Source organism: Myotis nattereri (assembly GCF_964212035.1).
Source record: "Myotis nattereri genome assembly, chromosome: 9".
NCBI lineage: Eukaryota > Metazoa > Chordata > Mammalia > Chiroptera > Vespertilionidae > Myotis > Myotis nattereri.
In genome coordinates this window covers 80,245,165-80,262,998 of record NC_138084.1, presented here as the reverse complement: position 1 = coordinate 80,262,998, position 17,834 = coordinate 80,245,165, and the positions used below count along the sequence as shown (strand labels likewise).

The 17,834-nt window shown below is 56.5% G+C and overlaps 1 protein-coding gene across 1 annotated transcript in view; it reads right to left on the bottom strand.

The window, feature by feature from the left end:
- The window catches only part of CEP164 (centrosomal protein 164), a 69,875-nt gene that overhangs the window by 19,099 nt on the left and 32,942 nt on the right, over positions 1–17,834 (bottom strand). The window contains exons 8-13 of the mRNA XM_081099706.1: positions 9,331–9,705; positions 7,714–7,794; positions 5,874–5,957; positions 4,062–4,147; positions 2,897–3,064; positions 1,979–2,104 (exon numbers count right to left, since the gene is read on the bottom strand). Coding sequence (XP_080955832.1) covers positions 1,979–2,104; positions 2,897–3,064; positions 4,062–4,147; positions 5,874–5,957; positions 7,714–7,794; positions 9,331–9,705 — 920 coding nt within the window. The remainder of the gene's footprint in view (positions 1–1,978; positions 2,105–2,896; positions 3,065–4,061; positions 4,148–5,873; positions 5,958–7,713; positions 7,795–9,330; positions 9,706–17,834) is intronic.

Sequence of the window (17,834 nt, the reverse complement as noted above, 5' to 3'; positions counted from 1 at the left end):
CCTGACCTGGGTGTCCACAGCCACCGAGGAGGCTGGGGAGCGCGTCACCCCTCGGGACAGAGCTGTTGCTGCCGGCTGGTCAGCACCTGAGAACAGGCCCCTCAGGACATCCCCCTGCAGCTCGGGGAGGATGTGAGCTCGGGGCCCCCGGGGCACTGTCAGCAAGCCATCGCGGTGGGCAGACAGGCGGACGGGCAGATGGGCAGTCTCCGCTCAGCAGGCAGCCCCGGGCCCTAAGGGCGTGGATGCTTCCGAACCACTCGGGCCACAGACAGGCACACCTGGATGGCCCCGGCCCTGCCTGTCCTTGTCGAGAACAGCAGAGGCCCCACAAAGCCACATGTCCCAGGGACTAGAACAGCCGTGGGCAAACTACGGCCCGAGGGCCAGATCCTGCCCGTTTGAAATGAATAAAACTAAAAAAAAAAAAAAACCGTACCCTTTTATGTAATGACGTTTACTTTGAATTTATATTAGTTCACACAAACACTCCATCCATGCTTTTGTTCCGGCCCTCCGGTCCAGTTTAAGAGCCCATTGTGGCCCTCGAGTCAAAAAGTTTGCCCACCCCTGGACTAGAGTCTAGTCCTAATTCTGCAAGCAACTAGGCATGTGCCCTTGGGCAAGCCCTTCACCTCCATGAGCCTCAGTTTCCCCATCTGTAAAGGGGGTGCGAGAAGGGAAGGTAAACTAGGCAGAGAAACACTAAATGATGTCTAGTTGTGGTGAGCTTCAAACCCAGACACAAAGAGCCCTCTGTGTACCATCCAATCCACTACATGCAGGTGGGGCCTGGAACACCGGGTCTGCGGGCAGAAGCCAGGACGGGGTGGCCAGGGGGGGCATGAGGAAAGGCTCTTGGGGGATGGGATGCTCCCGTGGGATCCAGGGTGGGTCCATGGTGTGTACTCGTGTAAACATTCGTTGACTTATACAACTCGGACTTGTGTACTTCCATGTATATAAATAGCTCCAAAAGCTTCTGTCTGCGTTTTCTCACAGCAGGTATTTTTCTCCAATTACAGAGGAAAGAGAAAATAATGGGGGTGGGGGGATGGAGGGGGCCAATGGGGGAAAAGGGGGACATATGTGATACTTTCAACAATCTATCTATATAAACGCCCAAGTGACCATCGCAACCAAACAGATGACTGAACAGGCTGCGTGGGGTGACCAGGCTGGCAGGGGGGTTAGTGAGGGACGACCAAACGACTGAGCAGCAGGTTGCAAAGATGGCGGCGCCCGCCTGCCTCCGGAGTCCCCCAGTCCTCTCAGCCCCCCAGCCGCCCAGGGCCGCCCGAGGCTCAGGTAACCAGGGCCGGCCGAGGCTTGTGCTGCCGGCAGTGGCAGCAGAAGAGGTGTGATGGGGCGTCACCTTCCCCTGATCGCCCGGTCGCCTCCCGCCCCTGAGGGCTCCCAGACTGTGAGAGGAGGCAGGCCGGGCTGAGGGACCCCCTCCAGTACATGAATTTTCATGCACCGGGCCTCTAGTAAAGAATAATTTAAAAATAAATTTAAAAAAATAAAAAGAGAAAATAGTGCTTGATAAAGGGGAGAACATGACTTACCAGGTTTCTGCTAATGAATCAGGAGGTACCCCCTCACTTGCACCCTTGCTCCCCAGGTCCTGACAAGGGGAGCCCTGGGGACAGTGATGGCTCCTTGGGGTCTCAAGGCTGCTCACAGAACCAAGGGTACACTCCCTCCCCCGCTGCCCTACCCCACACCACCTCTGGGGGGATTAGAGCATCTTTCCCCACCACCCAAGAGTGCGTGGAAACAGCCCTGGCTGGTCTGGCTCAGTGGTTAGAGTGTCAGCCTGTAGACCAAAGGGTCCCAGGTTCCATTCCTGGTCAAGGGCACATACCTTGGTTGCGGGTTCGTCCTCGGGTGAGAATTTTAAAAAAAGAGTGGATGGGATCTAAAGCTACTCACACACGATGGAGGATAGGCCCAACCCACGAGAACTGGCCCTTACCCCTCCAGAGAGATGGGCAGGGTGGGGCTGGCCACCACCTTCTCCTCGGGCTCCTCGGGCTCCTTGGCCTGGGGGCACGGCGCCTCGCCACTCTTGCAGGAGGCAGGTGGACTTGGGGTTTCATCCCTTGATAGCAATAAAGAAGCAAATGTGTTAAAGGCAGGAGGCTCCAGTGGCACCCCATTCAGGGTCAGAGAGCTGTGATGGGGACAGGGAGGCAGCCCCAACCGGTTCCCTTCCTCAGGTCTTAACTCTCCCTGCCTTCCCTGCCTCTTCCCGAGCCGTTTACAATGAAAAGCAGATGCGCCCTCCCACGTGGGAGGCAGAATGCTTACTGGACCCAAGAAGTTCCGCCTGCAGCAGCTGCCCCTTAGATGCTGGCAACCGAGCACGGATGCTGCTCAACTTCCCAGGGACTCACTGCGCCGGGTGAGCCCTGAGGCCAGCGTCTCCCCTGGCAGACAGCACCAGCGCCGGGGTCTGGACCTCGGCTGGCCGCAGGGAAGCCTGGGTAGGGCGCCTCCTCCGCCTGGCACACTACGGGGCCCCACAGGGGTGCTGCCCCACCAGAGGTGGGATGGCCACTGGCTGGGAGGGGCTGGTGGGCGGAGATTAGGAGAAAGGGCCCCTGGGCAGGCCCAGCACAGCCCCTAACAGGTAACAGCAGTGTCTGCCCAGCCCAGCTGGGGAGGCAGCTGGGCCAGAAGAGACCTGCCTCGTTCAGGAGTTCCGAAGCTCCCCTAATCAGACGAGGCACCCCAATTTCAGCTGCAGACTGACTACTCAGAAGAGGCCAATCTCCTCACCATCCAGCTCCAGGAGGCCACTCGCTCCCCGAGCTCTCCAGGCCCCCAGCCCCCACACACAACTCCACCCAGGTGGGCCGCACCCTCCCGGGAGGCACAGGCTCACTCTTACCTGTGAGGACACTTGGGCGGGAGGGGGCTGCGTGCAGAGTGCTCCGGGGGCTCCTGTGTCCCCTGCCGCTCAGACAGCCCAGCAGGGGCCTGCAGAGGCCCTTTCACAGTGGCCTGGCTGTGCCGGGAACTCCCAAGCCGCTCCCCGTACAGAAGTGAAGGGGACACCCTGGTCAGACCAGCCAGAGAGGAGAGTCAGGAGGAGACTGGGGTGCAGTGGGGACCTACGTCCACTCCTCCTTCCAGCTGGACCCCAGCCGGGGCCCCAGGTTCACGGAGTGGTGAGGGCGGAGGGCAGAGCAGTGTGAGAGCAGGAAGGGAGACACCCTGCTGAGGGCTCCCGTCCTGGACTGGACCCAGGGCCCTGCGCTGCATGTGCTGGCCCCGGAGCAGAGCAGCACGCACCCTTGGGGTGCAGAGGCCGCATCGCTGGGCCAGGAGGGATGGAAGGACCCAGCAGGAAATGGGAAGGAAAGGGAAAGCCAGATTCAAGTGGTCGACTATCGGAAATGCTGAAGCTGTAGCTTCAAGGAAGAATTCTGATGATTTTCAAGGTCCAAAAGGTAGAATGACTGCCCTCCCCCTTCCAGGTGACAGCCTTTGCCTTATCAGGGCTCAAGCCTGCGAAGCTGGATGCCCGCCCCCCCCCACACACACACACACACACACACACACAGCCACGCCTCTTCTGCTGTGCAGGGCCCTGGTCCAGCTCTGAGCTGCAGAACTGACCCTCCCACATGACCCCCAGGGCTCCTGCGGCTACTCCAGCGCCGGCCACAACCAGACACACAGTTCAATCCCAGCAGTGACAAGTCGGAGCCCCGGCCCACAGTGGTGCCATGTGCAGCGTCAATCAGGCACCAGCAGCTCTTCACTCTCCTGTCTTGGTGTGGAATCACAGGTCTGCTCTCTCACCCACACTCACACACTCACACAAGCATAGACACTCACTCATTCCCTCTCTCTCTCTCTCTCTCTCTCTCTCTATCTCTCTCTCTCTCTCTCTCTCACACACACACACACACACACACACACACTTTACCAGGCCATCCTGTCGGTTCCCATGCACCTTCAGGCAGGAGCACCGGAGCCACGTGGACCAGCCAGGAGTTCTGCCCAGCACACATCCCCGAGTTCCCTGCGGCGACCTCCCCCAGCCGTACCTCTCGGAGCCTTGGGACCGTTTGCTCTGCAGCTCATCGTGGCTGGACTGGCTGTTGTCCTGGTCTTCTCCTCCCAGCCTCTGGGCCTGCGGGCAGCAGTGGTGGAAAGTGCATATTGGAGGGTCTGATGTGGATCCCTCAACCCTCCCACTGACAGCCATGCTCGGAGGAAGCACTAAGAGTGGCTCTTCGGTGGGTGAGGACCCCGCGGGATGCAGCAGAAGCGGCCTGTCTACTGTCCAGTCAAGGCCCCTGGGGCCCTGGCTAAGTCCCGGCTCCCAGTTGCTCCCAGGGCTGGCCGGGCTGGCTGGGGAGGGCGAGCCAGACACCACAGCTACTGCACCAGAACCAGAAGCCAGGGCTGCAGGAAGACACACAGAGGAAGGAAAGCCTGCCCCTGCAGCTGGAAGCGCTCACTGTCGTTGAAGAGATCTGTGAACAAACACCCCACGTCCTCAGCGGCCCGGACCTCCAGGGCCAGTGTCACCAAGGACGCTGAGATGCCATGGCTGCAGGGGGCAGCCGACAGCTTCACCTGAGAGGAAGGCTGCGCCCAGACAGACAGACAGAAAGGGAGCCCAGCGGGGCTCCTTCGCTCGTCCACATGGCTCCCATCAGCGGGCCATGAGGCCGCTTCCCAGGCAAGGATGCACATCTATCAAAAACCCAACAGATCTCGTCATAAAGCCTGGGCCTTGGCACATGTGGTGAAGAGCAGGGCTATTCTTGATGAGTCTGGGATGTCCTCCGGGGGCGGGGCCACGAGAGCGCAGTGGTGGTCAGCCTCGCCTCCACCCGTGCCAGCCACGGGGAGGACTCAACCAGATTAGTACCTAAACCAGAGCCGGCCCCCAGAAGAGGGCCACCAGTTAGCTCCCCTGCGGACACGCCTCTCGTCCCGCCCCTGCCTAAGGCAGACAGACTGGCAGGCAAAGGAGCAGCCACTCCTCTGGCCTCTGACAGCACAGGAGCCCTGGGCAGGAGACAGCTCACTCCCTCTTCCCCAGGGGTTCCTGGCCCTAGGTCCGCAGTGTCCCCCCAACACACATCTCTCCACTGGCAGCCTGAGCCCCAGCAGCTGTGGCCCACTCTGCCATCTGGGCCTGAGCTAAAAGCCAGCTTCCCAAATTACGTTAAAAATAAAAAGGCTGCCCTAGCCAGTTTGGCTCAGTGGATAGAGTGTTGGCCGGTGGACTGAAGGGTCCCAGGTTTAATTCCCAGTTTGCGGGCTCAGTCCCCAGTGGAGGGCGTGCAGGAGGCAGCCAATCAATGATTCTCTCTCATCACTGATGTTTCTATCTCTCTCTCCTTCTCCCTTCCTCTCTGAAATCAACAAACAAACAACAACAACAATATATATATATTTTAAATAGGCTGCCAGAGTACCTTCTGGTGCCCACAGCAGCAGGGCTCCCTGCCAGGGCTGCCACTCCTCCTCACGTCAGCTGCAGAGAATAGCGGGTCGCAGTCCTCCTCCCGCCCCACCTTCCTCCCGTCCCTGTTCAACTCACAACCTGTCTTCCCTCACCTGGCTCAGTAAAGAGCTCCCGCTCTCATTTCTCAGCACAGCATCAGCACAGGAGCAAACGATGGGTAAGCAGGTAAATGCGGCGGTTGGGGGCGGGGGGGGGGGGTGCCTTGATTCGCACAGCATCAGCGACGGAGAGGTCAGAAGCTCCGTCCCAGGCAGAGTCGGGGCCAGGCCCCAAGGACCCCAGAGGGAGGAAACTCCATAATTGCATCCTGGGATGGGCAGGGCTCCGCTCTGGGCTACCCCAAAAAGGGAGACCCTGGCCACCCCCAGAGACTCACCGGCCAGCGGGCTCCATCCAGGACCGGGGCAAGCACGTCCACATCCAGCAGGTGCTCTGAGATCCGGCTGCGAAAACCGAAGTCCTGGAGACGGTGGGCGGGAAGGTCAACACTGGCCCTCACCCCGGCACCCACCAGGCCCCTCCCCAGCCTCCCAGGAAAACCCGCCACACGCCAGGCGCTGCACCAAATATTCTGGCATCTAATTACTATAATCTTCAAAGCAACACATGAGCAGATGGAAAGAGGTGACCAAGCAAGTATGCTAACAGGCTCGCTGTGGACTGCAGGTGTGCGCGCAGTCGCTGTAAAGCCTCTGAATCGCTCTGTATGGTTGAAATTTCTCATAGAAAAGTATGAAGAAAAAGAGCCCCACTAGAGCAGTTCTCCTATTCGCATCTCCCAGCTGAGGAAGAGGCCTCACTGCATCTGTCACTTCCCCAAGGTTGCGCCGCTGACAGACAAGGGGCTGCGGGCAGATGTGCCCGGGACAGACTCCAAAGCCCAAGCTCTTGGCATGACACCTGGCGCAAAGCTTGTCACTTCCCGCCGTCTCTCCCTCCTGTGCCCACCGAAGCGCCCGGAGACCTGTGGCAGCTCGGAAACGGCGTGTGGGTTCCTCCCACTCGTCCCGCTCGCATACAGGTGCCTCCGAACCACGGGCACTCCCAGCAGCTTCCTCACAGGCTTCTCGCTGGGGCAGGCGGCAAGCGCCACACGGGAGCCAGCCCCCTGCTGCCCTGGCTGCCAGGTAACCATGCTGCCGCCCCTCCACCCGAGATCCCACTGGGCAAGGTGAGGGGCTGCGACCTGGCAGCATGCTACCAGGGACAGCTGTCATCAGCCCTGACAAATGGCGGCGGCCCAGCCACGTTCTGGTCCTGCAGCCCGCGCTGTCCGCCAGCCACCCGCTCAGAGAAGCGAGGACGGCTGGGCGCCGCCTCCACACAGTGGCCCTGCGGAAGGGCAGAGCCCACCAAGAGCCCCGCCACGTGGCCCTTCTCCACGCGGCCTTGCCCGCAGGGGCTCTGCCTTGCCTTCCTAGCTTATGAGTCCTTTTTGGTGACATCTTCCTTTCAGGCTGAGTTCTACTCCACTTAATGCAGCTGCCATCTGCCTCCTTAGCCTCACATCACTGCTGCTCAGCCTGACCCGCTTCCCTGAGCCCATCCCCTAGACCACCTCCTCCAAACAGAGGGAGCGCGGCCTCCAGAGGCAATGCTTGGCCCGAATGCATCCGAAGCACGCCCCCCCATCCCCCCCACCCCGCCCGAGACACAGGCCTGGCGGGCGCGGGACACTGCAGGCTGTGGGAAGGGCTGGACAAGGAAACCATGGAGGCTGCATTCCAGGACTACGTCCTGACTTTAGATATGAAACCCCAGCACCCGCCTGGCCAGAGCCCGAGATGGTCCTCGCCATCGCTCAGTGATCACACATGCACACACACATGCACACACATGCACACGCGCGCGCGCACACATGCACACGCGCGCGCGCGCACAGTCTGTGGCCGCCTAGATCCGGGTGACGTTCCTGCGGAGCCCAGAGGCGCTGACTTCGCAGGACCTCAGGGCATTCACACGGCAGCCCTGGCAACAGCAGCAACCTTTCTTTAAGGTTTATGTGCTGATGGTTCCCTCGACCCAATTTCTTCTCATGACAAGCTATGAAGTAGGTGGCATTATCCTTAGTGATGGCCTAAGAAACTGGAGTCAGACAAGACTGAAGTTTGACTCACACTTCCCCAGGTATAAGCTGTGATGAGAGGCAGACACTTAAGCACCGTGACCTGCGAGCGCACGCCTTCTCCCGGCCCCTGCTCCCTCCTCTGACTCACCAGGCCAAGGAGGGACTTGGAGTTGGAGGCATCGGAGTCTGAGCCCTGTAGCTCCTTCACGTGTTCACTGATCTCCAGCGCCTGGGGAGACAGACCCACAGCAGTCACCAGGACAGAGGGCAGGGGGTCAGAATCGCTGGGGAGACAGACCCACAGCAGTCACCAGGACAGAGGGCAGGGGGTCATGATTGCTGGGGAGACAGACCTACAGACAGTCACCAGGACAGAGGGCAGGGGGTCATGATTGCTGGGGAGACAGACCTACAGACAGTCACCAGGACAGAGGGCAGGGGGTCATGATTGCTGGGGAGACAGACCTACAGACAGTCACCAGGACAGAGGGCAGGGGGTCATGATTGCTGGGGAGACAGACCTACAGACAGTCACCAGGACAGAGGGCAGGGGGGTCAGGATCGCTGGGGAGACAGACCTACAGACAGTCACCAGGACAGAGGGCAGGGGGTCAGGATCGCTGGGGAGACAGACCTACAGACAGTCACCAGGACAGAGGGCTGGGGGTCATGATCACTACCCAGGGAGCTGTCAGGCCAGGACGCCAACATTGGGCTAAGCCCAAACCAGAGCCCGCCTTTTCTGGAAAACTGAGAGACCTATGGACTCTCCCATTCTCTCTGGACACAGATGCCAGCCCCAGCCCCTGAGCTGGCAGCCCAGGTGAGTATGGACAAGAAGGGTCTGCATGCTAAGGAGAGCCAGTGACTGCAGTGGGCATAGCTAGGGAAGTTTGATGCTATCCTGAAAACAAACACAGCATGGGGGTATCCTTCCCAGAAGCAGTTAAGAGCTCCTTAAATGAATTCCCCCACCATCCACCTGGAGGAGCAGCAGGACTAAGGGCTGGAAAACCAAAAATGCCCACGGCTCTCCCCTGTCTGACTTCCGTCCATCGGGTCATGGCCAGGTCTTGGATTGGTGCAGAAAGAGCCACAGAAATCAATGAGGAGTCGTCTTATGACCTAACTGCCCAGGGCTGAGCAGGAACCCCAACTGCCTTGCCCACTCAAGGTTCTCCTCTCTCTGCAGGAACTCAGATTGCTGCAAGCAAGGCCAATCCCAAACTGAAGGCACGAAGCAGCAGGAGAGCCCAGGCAACGTGGCTCAGCAGTTGAGCGTTGACCCAGGAACCAAGAGGATTCCGGTCAGGACACACATGGCGAGGGGGGGGGGGGGGGCAGGTTGCGGGCTCGATCCCCAGTAGGGGGCGTGCAGGAGGCAGCCAGCCAACAATGATTCTCTCTCATCACTGATGTTTCTATCTCTCCCTCTCCCTTCCTCTCTCTAAAAATCAATAAAAATATATTTTTTTAAAAAAGGAAAAGTAGCAGGGGAGGCGGGAATGGGAGAGGAGGGATTAGAACAGAAGACGTGGCAATCCCAGGGGGCTCCCAAAGGAAAGGCCAGTGTCTGCTGCGAATTCCCTCAGGAGGATACCGGCCCGCTGAGTGGGCCTGCTTACCACAACAAAGGCCTCTGGCTGCTGCCCACGCCCACCGCCCACCAAGGCCTGGGGGGGGGGGGGGGGGCCTCCTGCCTCCGTGGCAGGCCTGGGCGAGGGAGCAGCCAAGGCTGCCCAGGGCGCCTATGGGACAGACTCACGTCACTGGCGTCTGATCCGCTCTCTCCCGGGACAGGGGCCTCCTCCTCCGGCTCCGGTGCGGCCTCCTCCTTCCTGGAAGCCTCCCCCGCTGCAGCCGGGTCCTGGGGTGCATCTCTCTTACTGGACATGGCGGGCTGGTCGCCCCCAGGGCCCACCAGACTCGTGGCCGTCGTCGTCGCAGGGTCACTCTCGTGACTCTTGTCTCTTCCTGGGAGCCGGGCACTCGCCCCTTCTCCCTGTCGCCCTCTGCTGCCTGCACTGGCCAGGCTGCTGTCTGCACCTCGGCCGGAGAGCCTGCCGGGAGTCGGGGGGCGGGCAGCACCCGAGTCAGGAGAGAGGGCCTTCTCCTCGCGCTGGCTTGTTCCTGGAGACTCCTGGGAGCGTGGGCCAGGTCAGAAAGGAAGACGGCGGAGTTAGCACACGACGTTTAGAGGCTTGCTCCAAATCGGGTCTCCTCAACGCCTAGGCCACTGCTCCAGTTCTGACACCAGTGGCTATCAAGCACCCTCAAAGCTTTGGGGAGCACAGACCCCTGGCTCCCAGACCCGCTGACTCCGAATGCCATGGTGATTCGGGGAGACCCCACCGGACCCCGTCCGCAGAGGAGCAGGGAAACCGCTGCCTGGAGGTCCGCCGCCACCCACCTGCCATGTCCTCAAGGGACGAGCCTCTCATTCCAGCCCCAAGAGACAAATCGCAAGATTGCAGACGGTCGGAATCTATTCACAATGACTGTGACGGAGAATCACGTGAGAAAAGCACCAGAGTCTATGATTTCTATTTCTCATCTTTAAAAGGCAGCAGGGAGGACACCTTCCTCACAGCAGCAGGTGCAGCCACCGCCCAAGCCCCCTGCACAGGCCCTGGGACAGGTCCTCGTGGGAGCACCCACTCAGGCTCTGAGCACACGTGCCAGGATGGGCCAGGGTGCCATCCATTTACTGTGAAGGATAAAGGAGGGAGGGAAGCCTTCGAACACGGGTCTCAGACCTCCGTCCGGAGGAATGGAAGGAGGACGCTTGAGGAGGAAGCCTCGGGCCCAGCAGTTCTGAGGAATGTGTGTTGCGGGGGGGGGGGGGGGGGGATTGGCGGGCGTGGCGCACATCAGATAGAAATGTCCCTGTTCCAGGGCCTGCTGCACCCCATCCACTCCATCAGCAACACGGCCTTGGCAGGAGCCACAGGGGAGCAAAGTCCAGCAGCTGGGGGCTGTTGACCTGCCCCGGGCCCTCCACCAGGGCCTCCTGAAAAACAACCTGGGCAGGGACTCCACCACTGCTGCACCCTGCTGCTCACACACACCTCGCTTCACACCTGCTGCTCACACACACCTCGCTTCACACCTCCTGCTCACACACACCTCACTTCACACCTGCTGCTCACACACACCTCGCTTCGAAGACTAGGATACCTTTGGAGCTGAGCTGGTCTAAATAAACACAGGGCCCCTTCCCTGCCCCAGAAATGCAGCCAGTGACCTCTCCTGAGTTCAGGCCTGGACACCTTCCCCCAGAAAACACCTGTGCCCACACCTGAGCTGCCAATGCACACAACATCCGAGACCTCCCTGCCCCAGTCACCCAAACAGGGGGCCTGACAACTAGAGTCCACAGGCCCAAGGAGCAGCCCCAGCACAGCATCCACTGACGCTGCCTGTCAGGGGGCTGCTGCACCCACAGCCAAGGCGCCTGCCTGCAGGTCCAGCAGCCCACTGACCAGCTGCCCAGACATGCCAGGGCCCATAAGGAGAGGCAGGGAATTGCAGCCTCTCAGAAGGAAACTCTCTGCCCATTTATCCTCTAAAATACAGGGATACAGCCCTAGCCAGTTTGGCTCTGTGGATAGAGCATCAGCCCTCTGACTGAAGAGTCCCTGGTTCAATCCCGGTCAAGGGCACATAACTCAGTTGCAGGCTGATTCTCGACCCCAGTCGGGCGCGTGTGGGAGGCAACCAGTCAATGTGTCTCTCTCACTTCAATGTTTCTCTCTCTCTCTCTCTCTCTCTCTCCCCCTCCCTTCTACTCTCTCTAAAAATCAATGGAAAAATATCCTTGGGTAAGGATTAACAACAACAAAAATACAGGGATTGAAGGAGGCCTGCCTCATAGCGTTATTGGAAAGATGAAATGAGCAACAGTCGTGGAGCTAAAGAACTTACAACTGTGCCTAGCATACCATGATAGCTCCATAAATATTAACTGATGTGTTCTGACAAGACCCACACATTCATTCACTGAGACTCATGTGCTAAGCACCACCTTAGGGACCTAAATATGAACAAGACGTGGATGGCCCTGGAGGAATTCAGATGAGTATGGAGAAAAGTGAAACGTCACAGGTGGCCTCAGTTAGGAGCCTTTACTGCTCGGAGTGAAGGGCACTGGACCTGGCGGTGACGCACCCAGGGAGAAAAGCATGGAGGCAGGGCACCCGCCAGTGCTGCCCGTCCTCGCAACACCCCTAACCTGCCACATGGGAGGAACAGGCCTCAATCATGGAGCTGAGAGAAGGAGCAGGATAAGCTCCTCTTCTTCAAGACAAGCATCTTCAGGGCGAGGCAGACTCCTCATCTCAACATCCCCAAGAGTGGCCAGCTCGCAGCACACCCAGTTTTAGCAGCTCCAAGGACTCCAAGGAGGAGGCAGGGGTCCTTGGGATAGGCGAGGGTGTCTGGCACTCATCAGAAGCAGGCCGATTCCCCAGCCATGCTCACCTCAGGATTAAATAAAGGCGGCAGACCAAAGATAGCAGCATAGGTAAATGCCAGTATTCGCCTCCTCCCACAACCACATCAAAATTACAGCTAAAATACAGAACAACCATGATTCAGAACCACCTGAAATCTAGCTAAATGAAGTCCTACAACTAGAGAATTAAAGAAGAAGAAACATTGAGACTAGTAGGAGGGGCGGAGGCACGGAACGGGCCGGTCCGACATCCACATGTGGCATATTTTTAATTGGGAGGGAGATCATCTCTGTGGAAGCTGCCTGTGAGGAGCAATGGATCCCAGCCCCACACCAGACTCCCAGCCCAGGTTCCAGAGCTGGAAAGACAAGTCCCCATAACTTCAGGCTGTAAAAACCAGTGGAGATTGTGGCTGAGTGACAGGGAGGCTGCTGGAGTCCCAGGCAGCTCCTCTTAAAGGGCTGCCACACGAACTTACTCAGACTTGATCCCTTTGGGCTCCAGTGCCAGGGTAGCGGCTTGAAAGGAATCTGAGACACTTGGAGAAGAACTAGATTCTCGGGCATCAGGTCAAGAACTCTGGAGGCAGCTTTCTCCCAGAAGGAGGTGCTCACAGAGGTCATTGTTCTGGTGCTGGAACCTTCCCAGTCACAGAGCTGACTGGCAGCCATATCTGAATTTCCATCAGCTTGGCCCACACTTTGGATTCCTTGAGACCCTGCCCCACCCAAGCCGTTTGCAGAGGCTTTTCCATACAAATGGCCTGTCCTGGCTCAGGTTTCAGACTTTCCCAAATCTCTCAAACAAGCTGCAGCTGGTGAGAGCATGCCCCAAATCTATCAATAAGAGGCCCAAGATCCGGCACTAGCACCACCCTGACTTGCTTCACAGCGTGGCCTCTCCTGGGCACCTCCAAGCCCAATACAAATAGCAGCAATCTGTAGATCTCTCTGTAGCTCCTGCCAGGTGGCCTCTGGCAGTGGCTGACTTTGCACCTCCCAGGAGGCCCCAGAGCCAGTGCACCTCGTGGACAGCTTCAGACCATAGCAGATTACAACTCTACACATCCACAGTGACACACTCAAGGGGCAGACTCAGTGAGCACCAAGCCCCACTGAAGCAAGTCCTGCTCCACAGGGTGTCTCCTGCACAGCAGCTCTTCCACTGTAGTCACAGCTGGTCCTCACAGCCAATTAGCCTGGAGGTCAGTTCCTCCCAGTGATGCCAACAGCAATCAAGGCTCAACTACAAGACTATGCACACAGCCCACAAAGGGCACCCAGAGTGCCCAGCTCAGGTGACTGGAGAAGCTGAGCCACTGGACCCTACAGGACACCTACTATAAGAGGCCACCCTACCAATTCCGGGAGACATAGCAGCTCTACCTAACACATGGGAACAAACATAGGGAAGTAGCCAAAATGTGGAGACAAAGAAAAATGTCAGAAATGAAAGCAAGAAAACTACTGGATACAGAGTTCAAAACCATGGTTTTATAAGGTTACTCAAGGATCTTCATGGGAGCTTCAAGGGACTTAGTGAGACTTTCAAGAATCTTAGTGAGAATTTCAAATATATGAAAAAGGACCAGTCAAAAATTAAGCATAATTAACTGAAATAAAGAATAATTTACAGGGATTCAACAGTAGAGTAGAGGATTCTGAGTATCAAATAAATAATTTGGAATATGAGGGAGTAAAAAAACAATCAGAAGAGCAAAAAGAAAAAATAATCCAAAAATATGAAGATAATATAAGGAGCCCCTGGGACAACTGCAAGTGTACCAATGTTCACCTTATGGAGGTGCCAAAGGAGAAGAGAGCAAGATATTGAAAACCTATTTGAAGAAATAATGACATAGTTCTACCTGGTTTGGCTCAGTGGACAGAGCGTTGGCCTGTGGACTGAAGGGTCCCAGGTTCAATTCTGGTCAAGGACACATGCCCAGGTTGTGGGCTCAATCCCCAGCAGGGGGCATGCAGGAGGCAGCCAATCAATGATTCTCTCTCATCATTGATGTTTCTATCTCTCTCCCCCTCTCCCTTCCTCTCTAAAATCAATAAAAATATATTTTTTTAAAAAGAAGAAAAAGAAAAAAGAAAGAATGACATAAAACTTCCCCTACCTGGTAAAAGAAATAGGATTACAAATCCAGGAAGCCCAGAGAGTCCCAAACAAGAGGAACCCAAAGAGGCCCAAACCAAGACACATCAATATTAAAGACAAAGAGAATCTTAAAAGCAGCAAGAGAAAAGCAGTTAGTTACCTACAAGGGAGTACACTATGACTGTCAGCTGATGTCTCAACAGAAACTTTATGGCCAGAATAGAGTGGCAAGAAATATTTCAAGTGATGAATAGCAAGGACCTACAACCAAAATTACTCTACCCAGCAAGGCTATCATGTAGAATTGAAAATCAGATAAAGAGCTTCAGAGACAAGAAAAAGCTAAAGGAGCTCATCACCACCAAACCAATATTACATGAAATGTTGAAGAGTATTCTTTAAGAAGAGGAAAAAGAAAAGAGGGGGGCCGAAACCGGTTTGGCTCAGCGGATAGAGCATCGGACTGCGGACTGAAAGGTCCCAGGTTCGATTCCGGTCAAGGGCATGTACCTGGGTTGCCGGCACATTCCCAGTGGGGACTGTGCAGGAGGCAGCTGATCGATGTTTCTCTCTCATCGATGTTTCTAACTCTCTATCCCTCTCCCTTCCTCTCTGTAAAAAATCAATAAAATATATTTTAAAAAAAAAGAAAGAAAAGAGGGGGGAAAAAAGATCAAAAATATGAACAATAAAATGGCAATAAATACATATTTAGCAATTGAATCTTAAAATCAAACAAATAAGGAATCTAATGAACAAAATAAACTGATGAATAAAATATAATCAGAGGCATGGAAACATGGAACAGACTGACGAATCTCGGGGGGAGGGGGGGGAGAAAGGGGGGGAGGTTAACCAAAGATCTTATATATGCATTACCCAGGGGCACAGACAATAGGGTGGGGAAGGTCTAAGGTGGGGCAGAAACTAGTTGGAGGGGAGGAATGGGGGGGAAAGGAGAATATCTGTAATACTCTCAACAATAAACATTTTTTTAATAAAAAATAAAATAAAGGCAGCAGATCATGAAATAGGGGACAAAGAGCACTCATGGCCTTCAGGACATGTTCACTTCTCCTCACCGGTCCAGCCCCTGCCTCCTCCACATGGGCCCTCTCCAGCCACACCCTGCACACATCCTCTCTTCCTGCCTTTGAATAAACATCATGCTTTTTTTCCTACTTTGCCTCACACTTTCTTAATTCTCTCTCTCCCTCCCATGCCGCCCCCCCCCCCCCGCCCCCCCGCACTAGTCCTCAGAGCTTCACAGCATCACATCCTCCATCCCTGGGGCAGGTGTCCTGAGATGAGCCTTCCCCATGCTCTATACAGGTACCTTGCATCCGCATGGGGAGGGGTGTGGGAGAGTACCTCTATAACAACTACTGCATTATAATTGCTGGTTTCCTTGTCTGTTTCCGCCACCAGATCAGCCCCGTTATTCTCACTGCCTGGCACACAATAGAAAATGCTTGACTGAATTTTTAAAAATAAACTGTGAAAACTCCACAGCCATCTGCTGAACTGTGGCTAAGACAGCCTCAACTAGACACGCCCTCTCCCAGCCCAGGTGAGGGGAGGGAGGAGGAGGCCGGAGGTCAGGAACTGCAGAAGCAAGTGGGGGGAGGCGGGTGTCCTGCGATTGGAGCACCCACTCTACGAAAGGGAGACGGCTCCTTACCTCACATGGCGGTGAGGGATTAGACTACATTTCTTATTCTGCTCATTAAATGAAAAGCAGCTGAACAGATGTCAGCCACTAATACTCAAGATGATGGGGAAACAAGCAGCCTCTCCAACACCGGAGGACACCAGGTCCACATGAGAAACATGGCTGCACCACAGGCTGCCCCCCAGCCAGGCCTTTCTGAAGCCTCCATTCTCAAAAGAAGATTTTCCCACAGTGGGGCTTATCCTCTTCTGTCTGCCTAAATGTTACCAGATTAAAACGTGGCTAACATTCAAGTAAGTGAGCCGGCACACTCTGCGTCCATGGCGACCGCACGTGACCGCCAGAGGCGCAGTGCCGGGAAGGACAGCAGCGGGAGACACAATCCTCACAGACCACCCACAGATGGATGAGTGAGATGAGTGTGTACAAAGCCCGTCAGACAACACGCTCCTCTCCTTTCCCTGGGCCTGCTCCTCCTCACACCACAGCCCAAGGCCTGAGACCCTACCCAGACTCCCTCCGGCCCATGCGTCTCCTGGGTCGGTGTTCTAAGGGGCACACGGGGGTGGGGAGGGCAGGGATTGCACCCCCGGGCACAGCTTTGCTCTCAGCTCATCTGTGGTCAGACTCCTTTCTCTCAGGGCCCAGCCCCAGGGACATGGGTATCTCAAGGCAAATTTCTGCGGCTCTTTCAAAAAAGACCTTGCATCTGCATGGGGAGGGGGTGCGGGAGAGTACCTGTAAGAACCATTTCATGTTTAACACACACCCCAAAAGCCACGAGGGTCCCAGAGCATGAAGGCAGGTCCTGCCAGGCACACAGCCCAGGAGAGAGGGCCTGGAGGACGGGGTGCTGAGCACGGTGTCCATGGCTACATCTTGTTCCAGGGACAGCCCACACCCCCACACCCCCAGCAATCATCAGTGCAGTCTATTTTCCGCATCTCGTTCCCACCCTTCTCTGCACTTCTTCCTGGTGCTGTTAGCACCTTCCAGTCGCACTGACATCATCCATTATTCCAAAGCCCAGCTCCCTCCACTCCTGGGATCAGCAGACGGCTTCTCACCAGCAACACGAGGCCAGCTCGCCACCCTCCCGCCCCCCTCTCCCTCACACCATTTCCAGTGTCTGTTTCTCGAGCCTCTCCCTTCTGAGGCTGTCACAGCCTGGAAATGGGTTTAAGGTGAAGGCAGGCGAGGAGGGGGAAGGAGAGAGTCATTCTTGCCACCCTACTGCCCTCTCCTGGAATCCAGAGCAAGTGACAGTCAACAATGAGCCAGGGCAGACCTGAAGGAGCCCTCCTCGAGGGCGGCCTGAGACGCCGGAGTGAGCATGAAGAGGTGGCACCTCGGAGAGCTATGGTCTAGAAACTTGGACAACAGCTGTTTTCAGAGGGCGTGGTCCACAAGGCAGAGGCAGCCTTGTCAACTTCTTCAACACGCCCTTTCCCCGCTCATCCCCACCACTGCCCTGCCCACCAGGAAACGCCTCGGTCCTGCCTGCCTGCCCCTGCCTGCCTGCCCTTAGAGCACAGGAATCCAACACCCCCGTGGCAAACATGACCATATCTACTGAGATGCTGGAGACAAGGGTGGAAAGCGTTCAACACCTCCCACTCCAGGCACTGCCCCCACCACACGGCTGCCTGTTTATATTAAAGAGGTTAGACGGAATATGAGTAAAAGCATCCACTCACTCAAAACAGCGTATCATCATCAGAAGGAAAGCTCTTGGAAATCCAGGACGTGTCAAAGAAAATCCAACCCCCCACCTTCTTTGACACTTGTAAAGTAAAAATGATAAAGCGAAACTTAACTAGCTCAAAGTCAAAGTTCATGACGATGGACCCACTTGGGGATCTTCAATCCACCTGCTGACAGCAGAGACCAAGCGTCCCCTCTCCCCAGGCCATGGGACAGCCCCGGGAAGAAAGCACAGCACAGCCTGCCAGGCCCCCTGCCCCACGTAGCCCGCTCATTCCCTCACCGCTCCATTCCCTCCGCTGTTCGGCAAAACCTGCCCGTGCCCTTCCTGTG